The sequence below is a fragment of the Diadema antillarum genome, unplaced genomic scaffold (assembly GCF_040938485.1).
Source record: "Diadema antillarum isolate AM-2024a unplaced genomic scaffold, OU_Dant_1.0 scf00000101, whole genome shotgun sequence".
NCBI lineage: Eukaryota > Metazoa > Echinodermata > Echinoidea > Diadematoida > Diadematidae > Diadema > Diadema antillarum.
In genome coordinates, this window is record NW_027270990.1 from 1,373,912 (window position 1) to 1,395,984 (window position 22,073).

At 40.5% G+C, this 22,073-nt stretch overlaps 1 protein-coding gene across 1 annotated transcript; it reads right to left on the bottom strand.

Moving 5' to 3' along the window:
• Window positions 1-2,779: 2,779 nt before the first annotated feature.
• Window positions 2,780-21,825, bottom strand: LOC139718885 (protein arginine N-methyltransferase 1-like). Its single transcript, XM_071630327.1, has 10 exons — window positions 21,719-21,825; window positions 11,968-12,105; window positions 10,861-11,016; window positions 9,860-9,923; window positions 9,060-9,205; window positions 8,516-8,603; window positions 6,826-6,941; window positions 5,651-5,801; window positions 4,837-4,958; window positions 2,780-3,049 (listed from the first exon to the last, which is right to left on the bottom strand). The coding sequence occupies exons 1-10, from the start codon at window positions 21,734-21,736 to the stop codon at window positions 2,966-2,968; spliced, it is 1,083 nt and encodes a 360-aa protein (XP_071486428.1). The 5' UTR covers window positions 21,737-21,825; the 3' UTR covers window positions 2,780-2,965.
• Between the last annotated feature and the right edge of the window lie 248 nt (window positions 21,826-22,073).

Here is a 22,073-nt window from a genome sequence, read left to right on the forward strand (position 1 = left end):
CACTTCATTTATTATCTAAAAGCAAAAAGAACATTTCATGACTTCAATAAGCCCTTCAGCTAGCAGCAGCTATCTATGCATTCACAAAGGATCATTTATTCACAACTTTGCAGGAAATTGTTGTTACAAATACAATCATATGGTCATGTGTGGTGGCAAAACAGTATTGAATACATGCACATTTTCTAATATCATTCATGATTTCAATTGTAAGCATTTCTACAAGGTTGGAAAAAAAAAGGCATTTCTTCATTATCTGTTATTTTCGTGTACAGATATTTTTACATAGGAGGTCATGGGCTTTTCGAGAGATGTTGTTCTCGCAAATTAGCACTGAGAATATCATAAGTGCATGGTGACATTTTCGTACGTTCTTAAATTCGCATTCCAAAAGTGATTCCGGAAAATTAAACCCTTGCAAAAATAACAGCTTATTTACAGTACATGTGTCCATAATAATGGCATGTCTTCAAACACTCAACATGGACATTTCTTGCCTAAAGTGAATCTTTCTACTAGAAAATGCCGTCTAATTTCTTAGTCAAGAAACCCTCTACTCACAGCCAACAGTCATACAATTTGCAGGGAATGGAGATAAGTGTATAAATACTAGGGAATCCCATTATTATGAGTCATCAGGTCTGGCTAATTTACTTTACCATATTTGGACACCGTTGTGTCTATTCACTTGGAAGGTGCACAAATAATAAACACTGTATGAACACGTGGTATGACAGTGTTTCATACATAGTATGACACAATATCAATAAACAGAAAATCAGGAAATGCGGCAGAAAAGTGGCTAGAGCATTTTCACCAAAAAAAGGAAAGAAAAAAGAAGCGGAAAAAAAATCCCTTATCATCAATGCTCATTGTCAAAGACATGAGAATAAACATGTACTTTTGCTGCAAGCAAGCAGTGATGGAGCAGTACAGAGAAAAATCAATTGATGCAAGTTCTGATTCATCCAAGTAACATTCAATAAAGGTACAAAATTAATTCATTGCAACTGGACTAATACTGTTTTCATTCATTATAGAATATAGAAAGTAGTACTACTCAAGAGTGGTTTGCTGGTTTTGACATGGCGCATGATTTTGACCCCCTTGTTTAAGACCAAAATTTTCCACATGATGTCCACACAAATTTCTCTTTGCTGATAATTGTTAACTTGGCTTGGCATTTGTCACGCATTCAAAGAAATTGGCAATTTCAACAGGGAAGTATGTTAAGATTAGTTGGGAACCAATGTCTTATTACGCTACAGGACAATTATTGCTGTATCTGACCACACCACAATGGGATTCCCCTGTAACACTGGCCATTGTCTAGACGTTTGACCCGATGAGGAGAAGTCCCGGGTATACTCAAGAAGGTGTCTATGGGAAATGTGTGTTGTAGGAAAATCAGTCTGCATTAAACAGGTTAAACCTACTGGCTTTGAATGAAACATGCTTCAAGTAGTACTGGAAGAGCACCAAATGATCCGTAGTTCAAGTCATCATTGTCGCGGCCTACCATCGCCACCTCGCGCAATAATTTAGTCATGCAAAATTCCAGTAGGCAAAATCTGGACTGCTTCATGATTGTCGTTCCCCTGTGTACCTCAGTGAGTCGGTGTGTACGCACATTGACAAAATGCGCAGTCACATTATTGTGTGGGGGGAAAAAAAACACAAGATCTGTGGGTCTTGTGCTCACCTGAATACTGCAAGTTCACCTTTCATAAATTCATGCATTCTTGCAGACTTTTATCTAGGAACAGGGAAAACTTGGAGGTGGGGGGGGGGGGGGGATTAGCTTTGAGGGCCTCCAAGACATGTGTCTATTTGTATAGTCTATCACACTCTGGCTTTTATATCTGCGAAGTATGACAGGTTTTTTTCTTTTCTGTTCTTTTTTCTCTCACTTTGTGTAGATTTTGTGAATTCTACCAGTTCATTTCCATTTTTCACCAATACAGAATACAATTATCATGCAGTAAAATTTAGAGACTATGTTAGTTTAACGATGACAAGCTCATACTTTCTCCTGCTGACTTGCCAAACGATTTGATGCATTAATGCATCATCCATTCCACGCCGAATACAGAAAATGCAAATTATGTTGCATCAAACGTAAGCAAATATGCCGGTAAATCACAAGGGTTTACATGACTACTGAAATAAGAACAATGTCACGGTGAATACTGTTATGACCATGAGACATAAGATAAGATTGTTAGGAGGTATACATACAATGTAGCCGATAAAACCGGACCAAGAAGCACCTAAATGAAAATTGTTCTGCTTTATAACAATTAAGCGATGCGTAGAATAACCTATAATGCTTTTGTTTCTTCACATGGAAATGTGTTGCAAGCTTTAGGAGAATATTACTAGTACAATTCAGACAAAAAAAAAAAAATCTTTGTTAATAACTGCCCACTTGAACTTTTAAGACTGAACTAGCTCACTAAGAATTCAAGTATTATTATTTCACTAGCAAGAATATTGCTGTGTTATCATCCTCATTACTAATAACAATATCACATCCACAAATTAACACACAAGCCATGTTATCACTGAAACTTTTATGTTGAATCCAGAAAGGCACTAGTGCAAGCTGGTTTTAACTTTGATGGGGGGGGGGGGGGGGGGGGGGGGTACTAACAACTGGGTGGTCTGTTTCAAGACTATGACAGAGAATGGGCAAGCATCATTTTAGAGTCCATAAAAGGTGCTAACACTGTAACCATTTCAAACAGGTCAAATTTCGTACATAACTTGCACTATTAAAAGTCCAATCTGGCATCAGCCACCTTTGTGATGTTAAACTGCCCTGTTTTGGTTTTAGTTTCAAAGTCGGGATGTTTCTATTCCTTTTTTCTCTTGTGTTATTGTCTTTAAAAAAAAAAGAAAAAAAAAGTGTGTCCGAACTAGAATGCCGTATTTACACCACTCCTACTCTGCTGACAAAAGGTGCTTATCGCATGTGATAAGAAAACTTGGACTTGTAGCTCGACAGCTCGCCTACGAAGTCGACATCGATGACAAAGTCCAGATCCCTCTGTGATGAAAGACAGGAAGAAACAAACAAGTTTTTGTTATCAACTACAGTATATCCCCACCAAAAAAACTACCATTGGATTTTCATAATGGTAACTGCCAATAGAATTAAATCGTCTGAATGCTATTTCAGGGTCTTAAAATATAACATCTTAGCTATATTTGCAGAAAACCCCATTCAGTTTCGTTAAGTGGTCAAAGAGAAATATGGATCTTTGTTAAGCAGGTCATTGGTCTGATTCTTGCGAGGTTAGCACTTGGATGCTCTTGGAACTGCATGTTTATGAGTGACCGCAATGGACAGAACTTGGAGGGAAGGGATTCCTGACATGCTCTACAAAAATCCTCATTTCTCTTTGACCACAGAAGTAAATCAGATGGGGTTTTCTGTAAGATGTGAGCAATAAGTTACAGTTTCATACCTTGAAATCGTATTTGGACTGATTCACTATTCTTAAAGTTATCATTACGGAGGGTCCCGTTGTATTTTTGGGGGAACATACGCTATTTCCTGTACTCCTGAATGTTACCTGATGCATATTTCTACACTGACAGGTAATGAAGCTTTAGCTTTGGAAAGTGTGTAGGAAGGAGAAAGTGTATTCATTTTCTTCACATAAAGAATGAATCATGATAAGTTAATAATAGCACAATTCATGTGTGAAAATGCATCACAAAAAACACACAGCAGAAACTGTGTGTTTTGGTTCAAGAAAGTGATTTTGGATTTGGACATTTTCCGAATGGAGAGTCCCGATGCTGTCTGGCCATTAGACTTTAATAGAAGCTATCATAATTTTTGTTCTACGCACAATAAGGAGTTAGTATTAGTAGTTCAATTCCATAGATGCAATATTGCAGAGCTTTTGTGTGTGTGTGTGTGTGTGTGTGTGTGTGCGTGTGTGTGTTTGTTTGTTTGTTTTTGTTTTTGTTTTTGTTTTCAAAGAGAAGATAACTCTAGCAGGTTGGATTTTTGTTTCCATCACACAAATTCATTGCCTGAGAAACGTTAAAATTTCTACAAAAGTTACATATCAACTTCAAGTTGTTGATCTTTCTCAAAATTTGAGCTTAATTGAAAATCTCATTTTAAACCTTTTTGTGGGCTATAGGATAAAAGGTAGCAAATATACAGGGAACGAACATTTAAGGTACTAACGCCAGATGTGCAGACATCTTTAGCAAAGGAGCATGTTTAAAGGGATGGTAACATTTTGGTTGAGATGGGAATTCAGGCTTTAACTTTTTGTGAGCTAACTAGAAACCACTTGGATGAAATATTAAAGAACATACAATTGAAATAGGAATTCAAAGTTTACTTGATGAATATTGGTTTTGAAATGGCCAAGATGTGCCAAAATAAAGTAAGGCTAATAAAAGGTGGGACCCATTAGGATCTCTTTGTTTTGCTTTGATTTTGGATGTCTCAGTTATTTTAGAACCGTTTTTTATCAAATACAAACTTTGAATTCCTCTTTGAATGTTGCTCTTTCATATTTCATTTAGGTGGTTTCAAGTTATCTCAGTAAAAGTTAAAACCTGAATCCCTACACGCATCTCAACCAGAACAATACCATCCCTTTAACTTTTCTCAGTTACTACAGCCCAAGAACTGTCAAATTAACCTTAGCATTTATATTGAAAACAATCCGGCAATGGTCGCTAACTTCTGTCAATCAGTACATGCTCATCAACTTGTCATAGATGAAGATGTAGCTTAAAGTGCTCCGAAGAGTACGGGCTGGGGGTCTGGTGCATGTGTGCCTGTGTGCGTTTGTGCGTACTTACATTGTTTTTGGCATTGGGTTTCATGGCAAACACGCCGTACATCTCCTCCCCCCGCTTGGCAGTGATGTAGTCGTCCAGGTAGAAGACCGTCTGTTTCCAGTGGGTGTAATGTGAATCCGGAGCTGGAGAAGGTTGGGAGTGATAAGAGCTAGAGTCATGTATCAAACCTATGACCTTTCCACCACACTGGGGTCCTGGGGGCACTCAAACATGCTATTTCATATAACATTCACTAATTGGCTTCTACTTGTAAAAGAGGATATTTTCGCGTGAGTAATTTTTCGCCCTCAGCGGTGTAAGATGAATTTCACTTGTTATCACTTTCGCGGAATCAAGACATTCATCAGTGGAACATGACATGCAAAAATATTCATGTTTTTATTTTCACGCTGGTTTTTGGTAGAGCAAAATGCTCAAAAATTTCCACACCGCAAAAAATTTCATTTTTACAGTGTTCTTTTTGTGCCCAGTTTGCACACTCCATTTGGGAGAAAGCTTGCCAACTTTGCATATTTTACTCAAACTCACAACCTCCCACAAACCAATCGATACATCGCAGTACGCCCCAGTACACTGAAAGTGTCAAAGTCATAGCTTTGTCATAAAATTTACATCACAGCAAAGCTTGGAATTTTCTGTTTATCATGTTTGTCATCAGTGGGCCATAGACTTTGAAAGGTGGCATACATAAATGTCCAAAACATCTCCAACTTTCCAGTCTAAACTTATTCACCACTTTGAAATATTCACTGAGGAGACACAAATGACAGTATGGCAAAGGCACAGCAATGGAACTGGGCAGATGGATACTCACATGTTGAGAAGCCAGTGCGTTTATGGCACATGGTGAAGTCAATGTTGAAGTACGTGACCAGCGCCTGGATGTAGTCGTTACGTGTTACCGTGAGCTGAAAGGGCGTCTCAAACGACAAGTCCTCCACCTTTACTGTGTACATGCTGATCTCCTGAGGAGGGGAAAAAAGGAGGGGGGAGGGGGTTGAGGGAGAAAGAGGATTCATGAATTACCAGGTACTGTAAAACGAGGACTGTTCGCGTGCATTTCAATTTCGTGAATTTCGCATACATTTCGCATATACTGTGTTTTACAGTTTATTTCAGTGTCACAGAAGTAAAATCCATGCTGTGTCAATGTGCCAATGAAATCAGCTTCACCAGATACACTTACAAAATGTAAATGGTCAGACATGGGGGGTAAACTCTTAATGTGCCAGCCCCAAAATGCCTAATGTGCCAGAGGTTTTTACCCAACACCAGAAAGATTTGAAACTAGATTAACATAAACTCACATTGCTTGTTTTGAAACAATATCTACACAGCAAAGGTAAAAAAAAGTTTTCTGGGTTTTTTTTTTCTGTGTCATGAAGCCAGTTTGTAGTAATATTTATCTTTTTTTAAATATATCAGAAGCAATTCATATCATCAGTAAATAATTAGAAATGTTCTAAATGGTCTGAAAAGGAAGAGTTCATCATGATTTTTCTCCAATAGGACATTCTCATGACTCTGTGAGAATGTTTCAGAGCTACAGCTCAGGCATATCTGAAGTCAATAGCAAGTAAATACCGTATTAACACTCACTGAATCAACTACAACTTTTTTTCCCACTAAATTGAGACAAAATTTGCGGTACGGTTTATACACTGTTACAGCCAATATATCCACTGCACGTTTGCATATATTGTTTGCTAGTATGTACTATGCTACTGTACCAGTAAACAAACTACCAATATCAATTTTTTCCATGGATGCTTGGGATAATTGAATGTCTGGATGGGGACCCACACTGAATATATCTTAATCATTCAAAATTTGACTGCACAGCGTTGTCAGCAAAATTCAGAATGCCACGGAATTGCTGTAAGCTTTTCAAAAAAAGGTTGCAGTATCCATGGCAAGTCATTTTCCTAGAGCAGAGCTTTACGGGAGGGGCACAGGGCAGCAGCAGGGCTGACAACGGCCGGCTCTTACCTTAATCAGGCAGGAGTTTGTCACCATCTGCTTCGGGTCCACGACGTCGACGAGGGGCTCTGAGATGGCCACCTCCCTGATACAGCTCATGTCGAAGCCGTACACATTGTCCCACCCTGAAGGAAAGAATCATGCGTGCAGCAAAGTGCACCAAGATCAATGAACGTCTCTTAGGAGTTTGTTCCCACGAAAGGACTTTGTGAGAAACTACGGTAATGGAAACTTTCTTTCATGGATGATGCAAGATGTAAAACTTGAAAAAAGAAAAATAAAAAAAAAAAAGTATGGGAAGGTTTACATAAGGGCAATTCCGTGAAAAATGTTACCTTTCCTAAAAATCATAAATCTATAATAATTTGAAAAATATATGAGCTACAGGGACAAATTTAGTATCAAATGCTAGAGTTTGTCTAGCTCTTTCATTTGAGTGGTATTTTGATATAATTGAAGCGTATTTAGGCATTCTTTTCTTCAAAAAACCCATTTTGGGGCACTATTTTTGATAATTTTTGTAAAAACACACAATCTTTGACTCTCATTATTCCATATTCAGAAACACTTCAGCATTTGTTTCAAAGTAGATCATGGTTAAGAATGAACCAAAAAACACTAAAATTAGCCTTTCCTGAGATATGGACTGTGTTAAAGTATGAATATTGGGACTTTAAAAAGTGGACAAAGTTGTAATGTCCGTAACGCTAAAAATGTAATGTCCGTAACGCTACATTTGTGAACCTGTAGAGTAAATGCTGAATTTGTTGCACACCATTATCAATCTACAACTTAAACAGGACCAGAGCACTCATTTCAGAAGAAAATTACTTTTACTTAATGCTCTGATTCACAAATTTCTCAACATATCCACATGGAGGTAAATAATCGTGTCCAAAAAATGTAATGTCCGTAACGGCAAACGTTTTGTGTAATATCTACCAAATGATTTATATTAACTGATCAAAACTCGGACTGTTGACATTTCAGGATGACTGGGTTAGAATAAACCATGAATGGATTAAGAATGATTGTGCTGAGTTGTTGGAATAAGCCCACAAAGTCACCAAAAATTTTCTAAATGTAATGTCCGTAACGCTGGAATTGCCCATAAGTCAAATGAAATGAAATTACATGAACTTCATGTTGATTTGACATCATATCAGCACCATTAAGTGAATTTTTATGTGATACAATGGGTTTGGACATATTTACCTTTTCCCGGACTTGGAGAAGGGGCCTTGTTGTTCACGGATTTCAAAAAGTACACTGTTACAACTCATAACCCTCCTTCCTCTGTTTCGTTCTACATTGTTAAGAATGTCTATTTTCTGTCAGCGATGAAAAAATAAATAGCATTGTTTCACGATATACAGGGAAGCCCGGTCATGACAAGGTCAACAGAATTGCCAATTTTACCTCGTTATGACCAATACCTTGTTGTACATGTTATTAAACCAGAGACCAGCTAAATACAGTATGGAAAATTAGGGACCACCGAATTCATCTCATTACTAGTGATACTTCCTTGTTAAAAAAAAGAAAAGAAATTAAATAAATGAATATACAGATCTATATAAACATTTTTTTTTTTTTTTTTTCTGGTGGCTTTGGCACAAGTTGCTTTACACCATTAACCATATATCTTTATGTTTTCCAAAACTGACATTTCACTGTCAGTGAAAGTGGCCCCACTTACAATTTATCTTTTCATCCTTGTACTGCCTGTCTTCGATCGCCGTTACGTGAAGTGTCGCTCTGTCGGGGAAGATGAGACCATTTTCCTTCTGTGGAGACAAACGGAGTAATACGAACGTTCACATCAGTAAAGGCAGGACAACTGTATTACATTGTATCCTGATACTGCAAAGTGCTAACTTCATTTAAAACTGAAAATGACTACCAGACACACAGTGCACATACACACGAGTGCAATGTTATCAAGCTGTATTTGCCTCCTTGGAAAATTTCAACAATGTATCGGTATTTATCTTCAACTCGGAGCTTGTCAATGGTCTTCTACATGACTTGCCCCACATAGCAACAACCAGTACAAAAAGAAGAAGAAAGAATTGCCATTTGATCTACACACATGCATAAGTCACAGTCACCACACAATTCTCTACTGTGAAAGCTGCAATGAGCACGCTTTGAATGGTTGAAAACTGAACCGCATGCTGCCAGTTTGCTTGAGACGCATGCCACTGGTGCTGGCAAGAAGGCACAAAGTTTGTTGACCTTACGTCTAACCACTTGTCGCGGGCGTAGAGGACGGTGTTGAGCATGGACTCGTAGAAGAGGCAGTATCCCATCCACTCGCTGATGATGATGTCCACCTTCTCTACGGGCAGTGTCACCTCCTCTACTTTACCCCTCACAATCTGAATGACTGAAAAATATAAAACGGGCAACAACAACAGAGTAAAATATTGGTGTGAATCACCTACATGTACTCTACCTCAATGGTAATTATGCAAGCACCGACATACACGTTTAACATTATATCATTTCCAAATGTTACTGTATAAAAATGACAGTAATAAGCAAATTTAAATAATTGTAATAATAACAGTGATAACAGGGCTTGGAATTGGCCATGGTCCATTGGCCAGTGCTCAGTGGCCAAGGCCACTACAAATTGATGTCAGGCCACGAATTTCAAAAAGACTTTTTCTTGGTGGCCCAAACTGGCAGCTGAAATTCAAAATGAATACATGTATGTATATTTCCTTTTACTTTGGGCTACTATATTTTTTTTTCCAGCCACCAAAATTTGAAATTGGAGTATTTTAGTAGCCCTACTTGGCCATCACAGGAAAGAAGTTACTGGCAGTGTCACGCCCTCAAATGATGATAATAATAACAACAACATCAATTGTCATCACCATCATCATCATAAAAACCAATTGATGATAAAGATGATATTTTGTATGATGTTATCAATATTAATAACAGTCACTATTACTGTTTTTATGCTCCATGCGACAGTGAAGTTCCTTGATGAAAGACTTCTAAAAGAAGATTTTGAAGAAATGGTACTTACCGTGGTCCAGTTTGTTGGACTTGATGATCTTTTCAGCATGGTCCACAATACTTGAACACTCAATCTGCAAAAGTGAAGAGATTGTTGAAGATATCACGAGATTTGTGAGTGACCTGCATCTTCCATACAGCCTCAAAAAAAAAAAAAGGATTATTGATACACAGTGTACTCCCATTACACACTCATGTACCAAGCACTGATGTCTCTGATTGTTTTGTATATTTTGATGTTTAAATTGCAAACATTCGACTCCCGTTACGGACAAGTTCATCACTAAGGATTTCAAATTTCAGTCTCTAAGGCCTATATACACTTGTATTCACCCCCCCCCCCTCAAAAAAAAAAGAAGGAACAAACCAGATTACTAGCAACAAACCTTCATTCTGTGGTGACATGGTACAGACTTGTCCAAATTTGCTAAGTTGTATTGCATTAGCAACATTTAAATACATTTAAAAAATAATAATAAACCCAAAACAGTCCAGCTTACATGTATGCCGGTTTGAAGATTGCACTGTCAATTTTAAAAACTCAACATGCTCACATTCAAACTAAATTCTAAGACTTAATGCTTAGAGGAAACATCACTTGAGCTAAAGCATGGGTAATTTTTATGTACCTCAATATTCACATTCAAAGACACTGCAGCATGTACAGTTAGTAAAACCTGCCGCTCACAATCTTCAGGCTGAAAACACTTCGTAACAATGCCATACTTATCATGTACATGTAATTAAGAGAGGAAGCACCCTTTGATCTTATTCTTAGTATCATGACGTTGAGGCTTACACAATTCTCTTGGCCAATACTCCAGACAGGGAAAAGGCAAATAAATACATAAATAAATAAATAAATAAATAAATACATTATAGAATTAATGAATAAATTATTCAATTAATAAATTAAACCAATTAATCGATGAATCAATTATTTAATTGAAGGAAAAGGGGGAAACTCCAGCAATAACCTGAAAGGCAGACAAAGTGAAGGGTCATGCTTACCCCAATGACCTTTGCAGCGCCAGCCTTGGCAGCAAACATACATAGGATCCCAGTACCACACCCAACATCCAAGACCGTCTTCCCTTTGAACAGGTGTCTGTTGTGGTACATAGCATTGCGGTAGGTCAACGTCCTCACCTCGTCCTTCAGCATCTCCTGCAAGATGTACATGACATAGAATATACTGTAAAAGTGGATGTTTTCGTAATTTTTTCTTGTGCTCGGCTGCGTAAGATGAATTTTGTGTGTTTTTACTTCCACAGAATCATGACATTAACTACAGGAACATATGGCATGCAAAAATATCCATTTTTTTTTTTTTTTTTTTTTTTTTGCGCTAGCTTCTGACTGCGTGAAATGTGCGAAAATTTCCACACCATGAAAATTTCCACTTTTACAGTTCCACTTCGAAAATTCACATCATTGTACAGTCAAAAATGTCTACAGTGGCCACCCAAGGGAGATGAAAAAAATGGCCATTTTAGACAGGTGGCCGCTATAGACAGGTTCTCAAACAAGCTTTTTTTAATCTCCCATGGGAAATTGTTCATAGTAGCCATACATGTAGGACAGGTAGCCCATATAGACAGGTGGTTGCTAAGGCAGGTTTGACTGTATCTGGTTTTTTTTCTCTCTCTCTCTTTTTTTAAAATCTTCATTATATGCAAAGACATGCTGAAGAACAGCCCAGACTAAGGCTTGTACCATGCTGAAATGAAATGAATGAATGAATGAATGAATGAATGAATGAAAGAATGTTTGAATGAACGAATGTATAACAGATCCCTCATGGCACAGAGGGAGAGATAGAGGGCGGAACAGAGAGAAAGAACGAGAGGACGAAACAGAGAGACAGCAAAAACATAAAAGTGAACAAACACATTGGATTTTGAAGAGAGAGGAAGCAAGGATAACTGTGCAAGAACAAGACAAACTGGACAAACACAGAAAGGAGGGGCACAAAATTAAGTTTTTCATAGCCCTTGACCTTACGTAAATTGCATTGAGTGATATACAGGTACATGAAGGTGCTACAAAACTTTTTTTAAATCACTTGTGGGCAGATTTACAAATTGTCGCAAAACACTTGCATGAACATGAGCTTACCTCGTGGATTCCGAAGTGAGCGTATGAGTCGAAGTAGTAGTCCTTCGACGTCATCTCATCTGTCTTTGGTTTCTTATCCGTGTGTCCTTCTCCCTGCCCCATCTCCCCATTGACTGGCACAGCTACAGGTGCTTGAGTCTGCTGAGGGGAGGGTTCAGGGTTCAATTCATTAGCATCATAATATCATATGGACTGGTCATGAAGGGGATACAACTTTTACTGCCTGAAGTCGAATCCTATTGCATGCAGGGAATAATTTTCCAACTCAAATTTGATTAGCAATTTCAGCAGATGATCAATATTTCAAATGATATCCTGTACACTTCTATGGAAAAAAAAACTGCTACAAAAAGATAGTTTGATGTAATTTCATGTAATCACATCTCATTCTTAATCATAGTCCTTGATATACACATACACATTGTAATTCAGCAGTCAAGTCATCTCCGCTGAATTAAGAGAGCACCAAGGGCTAGACTAGAGTAGAGGCTTGGCAAGAACTAAAATTGGAAAACAAAAATCAAGTGATATAAGTAATCATTATTAAAGTTAAGTAGCTTTCGGGAGCTAGGGTTAGACTAGAGTTTATAGGGTTAGGGTTTAGGTTATCCAACTGGAATATGCTACCAAAGTCAGAGTCAGCTGTGGAAGCAACTACAATTATGCACTTGTCAATGTAATGACGCACCCCACTACCCCCGGACATGGGTGCGTCATGGTCATTTTTTGACTGACCACACGGGGTTTTTGACGGACACCACAGTCCCTTTTTTGACGGACAAAACGCTGCAAGTGACGAACACCACAGTCACTTTTTTGACGGACAACACGTTGAAAGTGACGCACACCTCGGTCACTTTTTTGACGGACATCCCCGGTACATTTGACGCACCCCCGTAAAAACTGAAACGATATTTGCATACGTTTTATTCACGCAATTTCATTTTCTTTTGGTTCGTAAACATAATTTGTAAAAGTTTCGGCAAGTTTCCCTTACCATGGCCCTGTAAGCACCGTACCGTCATTCACCGTACATCACGCTGCTGCTACGATATTCCGTACAGTAGTATGTATTCTGTGCATGCAATCCATGACAATCACATGTGTGCAGATGCGCTGTGTGTGCGCGGCCATTGCTAGTGCGGTGGATGCATACTGCTGCTGCAGCTGCAGCGCAGGTACACACCATGCAACGGCATTCCCGCGAGTAACTACACACAGCCTAGTCGCTGTACGTAGAGATTCGCACAGCTAACAGCGTCGCGCATCTGGTCGGGCTATCCCGCGAGCAGAAAATGGCATGCTGCAGGCAGTTTCTTCTGCTGCTGCTTCTTTTACTGTCAAGAATTCGCCTTTGTCACCACAGATTTCATGGGTTTGTTGGAGGGAAAATGTAAGGAGAAAGGGTGGCTTTTAAATTATGTGCTTGCCAGATTCTGGCAAGCATTTTTCCCTCTTATTCCAAAACACTACCCGAATTTGATTTTCACTTGCCGCGGGACACCGCTCACTGTAATTTCACTCGAAAATGCGTGCAGTTTTCCATAGCCATGTGACGTACCAGGACGCACCCCTCGGTTTCAAATAATGTGTGTTATTTCCATAGCCAAGTGACGTACCATGACGCACCCCTCGGTCAAAAATTTGACCGACAATGATGGGATTTTGACGCACCCCTCGGTCAAAAATTTGACGGACAAAGCTGGTAAAATGACGAACACCTGGGTCACAAATTTGACGGACCAAACGAGGAAATGACGCACCCATGTCCGAGGTAGTGGGGTGAGTCATTACATTGACAAGTGCATTACACATTTGTACCAATAGATTCAAGTCAGAAGTTGATGCATTCCTGTCAAAGAAGTACATTTTATGCACTTGTCAATGTAATGACGCACCCCACTACCCCCGGACATGGGTGCGTCATGGTCATTTTTTGACTGACCACACGGGGTTTTTGACGCACCCCCACAGTCACTTTTTGACGGACCACACGGGGTTTTTGACGAACACCACAGTCACTTTTTTGACGGACAACACGGGGTTTTTGACGAACACCTAGGTCACTTTCTTGACGGACATCCTCGGTACATTTGACGCACCCCGTAAATACTGAAAGGATTTTTGCATACGCTTTATTCACGCAATTTCATTTTCTTTCGGTTCGTAAACACAATTTGTCAAAGTTTCGGCAAGTTTCCCTTACCCTGGCCCTGTAAGCACCGTTTCGTCATTCACCGTACATCACTCTGCTGCTACGATATTCCGAATGTATGTGCATCCAATCCATAGTCACCTGGCCATGACTTGTCTGCAGATGCGCTGTATGAGCGCGGCCATTTCTAGTCCGGTTGAATGCAACACATGGACGATGTACGTTCGATGAGGAATAACGAGCACGCTGCTCACTTGCGAATTGCACAGCGTTAGCGAGCGAGTCGCGCACCACTAACACTCGACTTGCCTGCTACTATACTGCAGGTACGCGCAGTACGCACCACGCAACGGTATACCAAAGATCGTATACGGAATTCCGTATACGATCTTTGATTTTATTTAGTACTGTGAGGTTGAAATCGTTATATCGCTAAACAGTCCGTCTGGCTTGAGATTGAGTATGCGTGATTTCATGAGTTTGTTGGAAAGAAAATGTGAGGAGAAAGGGTGGCTTTTAAATCATTTGCTTGCCAGATTCGGGCAAGCATTTTTCCCTCCTAGGCCTACTCCAAAACGCTTCCCGACTTTGATTTTCACTTGCCGCGGGAAAGCGCTCACTGTAAATTCACTCGCGGTACGTACGTGTATCCGGTACTGGTAGCGTGCAAAAATGCGTGCAGTTTTCCATAGCCAAGTGCATACCATGACGCACCCCTAGGTTCAGAATAATGCGTGTTATATTTTCCATAGCCAAGTGACGTACCATGACACACCCCTCGGTCAAAAATTTGACGACAATGATAGGATTTTGACGCACCTCTCGGTCAAAAATTTGACGGACATAGCTGGTAAAATGACGCACACCTGGGTCACAAATTTGACGGACCAAACGAGGAAATGACGCACCCAGTGGCGTATCTAGGGGGGGGCAAGGGGGGCACGTGCCCCGGGCGCCACTTCTTGGGGGCGCAAAAAACAAAACGAAGAAAAAAGAAAAGGAGAAGAAGAAGAAGAAGAAGAAGAAGAAGAAACTCACCGGAAAGGGGGGGGGGGAGAGAATGGTGGGGGGGGGGGGGGGGGGCAGAAAACCAAGTCAAAAAAGCTAAAAACAAAACATAACAATGACTCGGACAAAATGACAATGTTTATTGTGTTCACACGAGAATTCCATGTTATGTAAGCTGAAATATTGTACAACAATTTTCGGCTCGCTCGCTGCGCTCGCTCTCTAAATTGTATATAGAAGAAGAAGGTAAGAACAAAATGTGATGACGCGGACAAAATGACAATGTCTATTGTGTTCACACATGTCATTCTATATTTAGCAGGCAAAATGTTTCACGGAGCAGCGGCTGCAATTTCTTTCGTTCTGAAGCGATCGCCAATTGGATCAAAAGAAGGCGCCAACGGTTTCGAACATACGGGGGGGGGGGGGGGGGGGGCGCCAAAAAAAATCAAACAAGATAAGAATAGAACGTAATGATGACGTGGAAATATACAAATTTCGGCTCACTCGCTCGTACTAATTTAGAGTATTTCTTCAAGAACTCAGTTTGTTGGTAAAAATCGTTATCTATAAGGCCGTCACTATATCTTGATTAGAATTGTAAGATTTGATAAGCAAAAAATGACAAGAGTTCCATGTTTTGTAAGCTGAAATACAAAAATTTTCGGCTCGCTCGCTGCGCTCGCTCGCCAAAATTTATCAAAACAAAAAGGAGATAAGAACAAAACGTGATGATGACACGGAAATATACAAATTTCGGCTCACTCGCTCGTACTAATTTAGAGTATTTTTTCAAGTCTTCAATTTGTTGGTAAAAATCGTTATCTATAAGGCCGTCACTATACATTGTATCTTGATTAGAATTGTAAGATATGATAAGCACAAAATGACAAGAGTTCCATGTTTTGTAAGCTGAAATACAAAAATTTTCGGCTCACTCGCTGCGCTCGCTCGCCAAAATTTATCAAAACAAAAAGGAGATAAGAACAAAACGTGATGATAACGCGGAAATATACAAATTTCGGCTCACTCGCGCATACATGGGGGGGGGGCATTTCATGAAGCAATTTGTCGGATATTTCGTCTGACAAACTGTTAAAAGCTACTGAAATCCTTGCTTCTGATTGGCTGAAAGCAAATTTTGTCCGACAAGTTGTCGGACAAAATGCTTCATGAAATGCCCCCCTGATTTAGAATATTTTTTTAAAGTACTCAGTTTGTTGGTATAGATAAATCGTTATCTATAAGACAGTCACTATCTTGATTAGAATTGTAAGATTTGATAAGCAAAAAATGACAAGAATTCCATGTTTTGTCAGCTGAAATACACAAATTTTCGGCTCGCTCGCTGCGCTCGCTCGCCAAAATTTATCAAAATTCATTTTATTTAAATCACCCTCAAAAGACCCCCTTCAAGGGCTTGAAAAGCATATCATGTGGACTTTGCTTAAAGTCCCTACCGGGATGGGGTTGGGGTTGAACACTAGTCTTTTTATAGTCTCACTATATTGAGTGTGCGCCTAGCAGGCAGCCCTTAAATGTGCTCTCTATAGTTTGCACTCTTACGGCTGCATGTCATCAGATTCATTTGTTTTGAGGTTAACAGTCTGTTGAATAAGTAGTGTGGACATCACAGGACCGATTGTGGAGGAATTGGTTGAGTAATTTTCCTGCATTTTGAGAACCAAGTTTTCACCATGTTTGGATTGGACTCTGTACACACTACATGAACAGCCATCATAGCATGCCTTCCAGGGGCTCATGCTCTTTTCAAGTTCACTCAGCCTTGGCTGCTAACTGACCATCAGCTATCTTTAGGAGTACCTTGCATACGGGGACAATGGAGTCACTCAGGCTGTTATCTTTTGTTCTCATTGTGCTGCTATGTGGGCACTGTGGAGAAAGCCATCACGTCAGCCATGTTGCCCAATTGAAACCTCAACAGCTATGCAGTTTTACACCTATTCGCAGAAAGATCTGTGGATCCCGCATTCCATATTATTCAAACTCAGAAGCTTCATTTCAACTTCAGCTTCTAGAATGTGGTGATGTAAATCCTAATCCAGGACCACATGAACGCAACTTTTCTGATATACATGTGAATGCCGCAAAGCCTGTATGTGGTGCTGTCAGTGTATGTCAGAGAAGTAATTATGGGTATGATCGCTCCTTTCTGATGTCGCTGAATCCATCGTTAGGCAACTTGTCACCTGTTCCTGTACCTAGAGACACTCGGGACTTGATAAATCAGCTTGGTATATCACGGTATGAAGTCAGGTATAGGAAAACCCACCGTGGAAAACGCGCTGGTGTCAGGAAGAAGAGAGCAAATCATGATATGTTGGACAAGGAGGAACGAAACAAGTGGCCTTCCAGGGTGAACCACATACGCACTAGAATAACTGTGCGTAATGAGAAGCAGAAGCATTTACTTCCCTTAACAGTCATGAGAACTCGGGAAGTCGTAAACATTCAGAGAAACATGAGTTTACGACCATATTCATGTACAAACTTTGCTCTTTGGAATGCACGTTCAGTAAAGGCCCGCGGAAAGTCTGCAGCTTTATGTGACTTTGTAATATCCAGAAAGCTCCATATCTTTGCTATCACAGAAACCTGGCTCACTAACTCAGATCGTGACAATCGTACCCTTGCAGACATTAAGTCAACACTACCGAACTTCTCGTTCCACCACTCCCCCCGACTGGGCGGGAAGGGAGGTGGAGTAGGTGTACTGGTGCATGAAGGGTTCAACGTGGGTGTTAATCAACGATTGACTTTCCAGTCTTTTGAGTATATTGACTTGATACTGAAGTCCCCTGGATCAGTAGATCTTCGTCTCATAGTCATATACAGGCCGCCATCTTCTGGTAGAAAAAGGGAGACTATGAGTAAATTCTTCAGTGAAGTATCTGGTCTGATTGAAGTTCTCTGCACCAACCGTCAGAAGCTCTTGATAGTTGGCGACTTTAACTTTCACATTGATGACCCAACTAATGTCGATGCCCAACGATTCCTTAGCTTGTTGGATGGGGCAAATCTTCGCAACCACGTAAAGGGCCCCACCCACTCCAGTGGTCACACACTTGATCTCGTCATATCTCGTGAATGTGATGATCTAGTATTAACAACAACAACTGATTTTTCGTTGCCTTCTGATCATCGGTCAGCAATCTGTGGCTTGTCAATTGCTCGGCCTCTTCCTGTCAGACGCTCCGTTATCCTGAGGAACTGCAAGGATGTTGATCTGGTAAAATTTCGACAGGACATTGAGGATTCTTCATTAATCACAAATCCACCCGATGATTGCAGCGATATTACCGATTTATATAACAGGGAGATGCAGAGGTTGTTAGATCAACATGCCCCACGCAAGGAGAAGAAATTCATCCTTAGACCTCACGCTCCATGGTATTCTGGTGTTCTAAGGAGACTAAAGCAAGAGCGTAGGAAAGCTGAAAGGGCATGCTACAAATCTGGTCTTCAAGTTCATACGGACATCTATAGAGAGAAGTGTAAAGCTTACTTTGCACTTCTTCGCCAGACAAAAACGGATTATTTTCTGAAGAAAATTGATCCGTGTGATCAAAAAGGGTTGTATCGCATGGTTCGGACTTTGTCATCGCCAAGTGTATCAAACCAGATCCTGCCACGTCATGATTCCCCCATTCAACTTGCAGAGTCTTTTTGTAGGTTCTTTGACGAGAAAATCAAACGCATCCGGCAGAATCTAGATACTTCAGTCTACGAGGACCTGTCTGTTTCCGTCCGAGAGCATTGCTCATCTAGTCTGAGTGAGTTTGACATGGTGGCAGAGGATGAAATAGTCAAAATCATCAAAGCAACATCCAATGCTTATTGTGATCTGGACCCAATACCCACTACTCTCCTTAAAAATGTGATGTACTGTCTCACCCCAGTTCTTGCTGAAATTGTGAATACCAGCTTACAAAACGGTATTGTGCCAACATGCTTGAAACATGCAATTATTCATCCCAGACTAAAAAAGGATGATCTTCCCCATGATGATATATCAAGCTACCGGCCTATAGCAAATCTCAGCTATGTTGGAAAATTAGTCGAGAGAGCTGCTGCTAGACAGATCAGGGAGTATTTGAGTGAGAATGATCTCCTTCCTCAAACCCAGTCGGCTTATCGTGAACATTTTAGTGTGGAGACAGCTCTTTTGAAGGTCCAGAATGATCTCCTTCTGGCTTTAGATGCTCGTCAGGAAGCGGTGCTGGTGTTGCTAGATTTTAGCGCAGCATTCGATACGATCGACCATGATCTTCTGCTTGATAGAATGGAATGCCACTTTGGAATTAGGGGAACTGTTCTTCAATGGTTCTGCTCCTATTTGAAGAACAGAACGCATACAGTTCAGATAAAAGATGCCCTTTCGGAAACCTGCAGTGACAAACTAGGGGTTCCTCAAGGATCCGTCATCGGGCCCCTTTCCTTTACGATGTATACAGCACCAATAAATGACATCATAAGAGCCCATGATGTGAATGTAATGCTCTATGCAGATGATACTCAAATGTACATAATGTTTAAGAACACCGAGCGTGAAGAATCTTTGAAAAGATTAAACGCCTGTATTGCTGATGTCAGAGCTTGGGCAATGAAGAACAAGTTGTCTCTGAATGATGCCAAAACGGAAGTGATCCATTTCACATCAAAGTTTTGTTCTCAACCCAACCCTTTGAATGTCTGTGTTGGTGATGGCCAAATCAATCCTGTGCCTCATGCTAGAAATTTGGGGGTCGTCTTTGATCAGCACATCAGTATGAAGGAACATATAAAAACCGTCTGCAAATCGGCTATGGCAGCAATCAGATGCATCAGTCAAGTCAGAGGTTTCCTCACAAATAAAGCTACACTCACACTGGTTCATGCATTTGTCACCAGCCGGATAGACTCCTGCAACAGCTTGTTGTATGGCCTTCCTTCTGCCGACATCCACCGCATGCAGATGCTGCAGAACATCGCAGCCAGGCTTGTCACACGGACTCCTCGTCAACAAAGTATAACCCATACCCTCAAAAAATTACACTGGCTACCTGTTGACAGACGTATAATGTTCAAACTCATATTGCTGACCTACAAGGCACAACTTAGTTCTTCCCCAACATATCTGGCAGATTTGCTCGAGCAGTATCACCCTCCTCGCAACCTTCGCTCAAGCACCCAAGCGCTTCTTCACATTCCCAGAACCAACACTTCATATTACGGGGGCAGATCTTTCGCAGTTGCTGGACCTACGCTTTGGAACAATTTACCACAAAAAATTCGATGTGCACCCAGTTTTGCAAATTTCAAATCCGGTCTTAAAACTTACCTGTTTCGTCTTCCTTGATTAAGATAAACATTCATTACTCCTTTTGTTAATTATTGTATTTATTATGTTGAGTGTTACATTTGTTAGTCATTTGTTTGTATGTTGTATCTGAATTGTACAGCGCATAGAGAAGCATGTGCTTATTATGCGCTTTATAAATGTAGTATTATTATTATTATTTTTCAGAAATTAGGGGCGCAATTTTCGCGCTTGCCCCGGGCGCCGTTTTCCCTAGATACGCCACTGGACGCACCCATGTCCGGGGGTAGTGGGGTGAGTCATTACATTGACAAGTGCATTACAACAGATCGACATACTCCACAGACTATTTTCTCAAATAGTAGCAGTCAATACTGCAATAAAGAAGTAGATGTCTACATGTATTGGCACCAGCACCAAGGTTCGACCTCCCACATGCCACGGTTCGACCATGCGCAAAAGCATACATTTGTAGCATTGGCTAAACCAAGGCCATGGCATGTACGGCCTGCGGCTTGCATTTAGTCAGATCTACAACAGGCACAGATAGGGCAGCCAGGCCCTATTTATTTGACCTATATACAACAACAGACTCAAATTTTAGGGGAAAATCCTGCAATTTTTGGCCTCTTCGTCTTCTGGTCCCAGTGATCCCAAGCCATATCAAGAGATACATCAAGTGGGGTAGGGACGGGTCTGTGTGAGGCCAGTGCGGTTTTATTTTTAACTTTATCTAGGGCCTAACGTTAGATAAATAGCAATAATAGAAGTCTTCATTTGTGAGACATCAGTGTCATCAGGCGACATCCAGGAGAGATGCATGACTGAATATGTAAGTACTTCAGAGTCTAATTTTTTACCGTGAGCAGAGCTCAGCAGAGCATGGCACAAGTCCATAATTTCTAAATGAAAGAGCTGTCAAGCAATGTCATGAGCACAAATAGTTTGAACTTCCAACACCCACATTCCAGTGCTTTCCAGCTTTAGTCGCGGAGCCGCAATAAACACTAACACAGTAACACTAACCAGTTCATTTGAGTTAGTAGGTGCCTACTGTAGAGGAGATACGCTAACACTAACAGCTGCGCGATGTGTGACAAAGGATTCCATTGATAACGTGAACCACGCATATGAAATCGTGTTTGTGCCAAGAATCACACTGGACACTCACTCAATTGGGCTAACAGCGTGGAATTTTCACGCAGACATTATTCATAGAACTACGATATGCTACATGGGCAAGTCAGCAAGTTATCACTAATACATACCTCCATCTGTTCCGACATCTTAGGTGTTTTATCAATGACAAAAGACAATTTTTCAATGTACTGTCGAACCGGCTTTTTGACGGTGCAACTCGGTGATGACAGCTTGAAACATGTGCGATCAACGAGTTTCAGCTCACGCGCATGCGATCATGTACGTATGCATGCATTGCATGCATGCAAAACAGAGCGCAGCGTGACTAAATTTTATTTCTTGATTGCCATGTTGTGTATAGCGCCCTCAACGTATTGAGTGTCCCAGTTGCTGCTGTCCAAGCCACCCCCTCGGCCGAGCGCCGAATGTCTTCAGTTTTTTAGTTGACGTTTGAAAACTCTGTGTAACTGTAGCGATTACTAG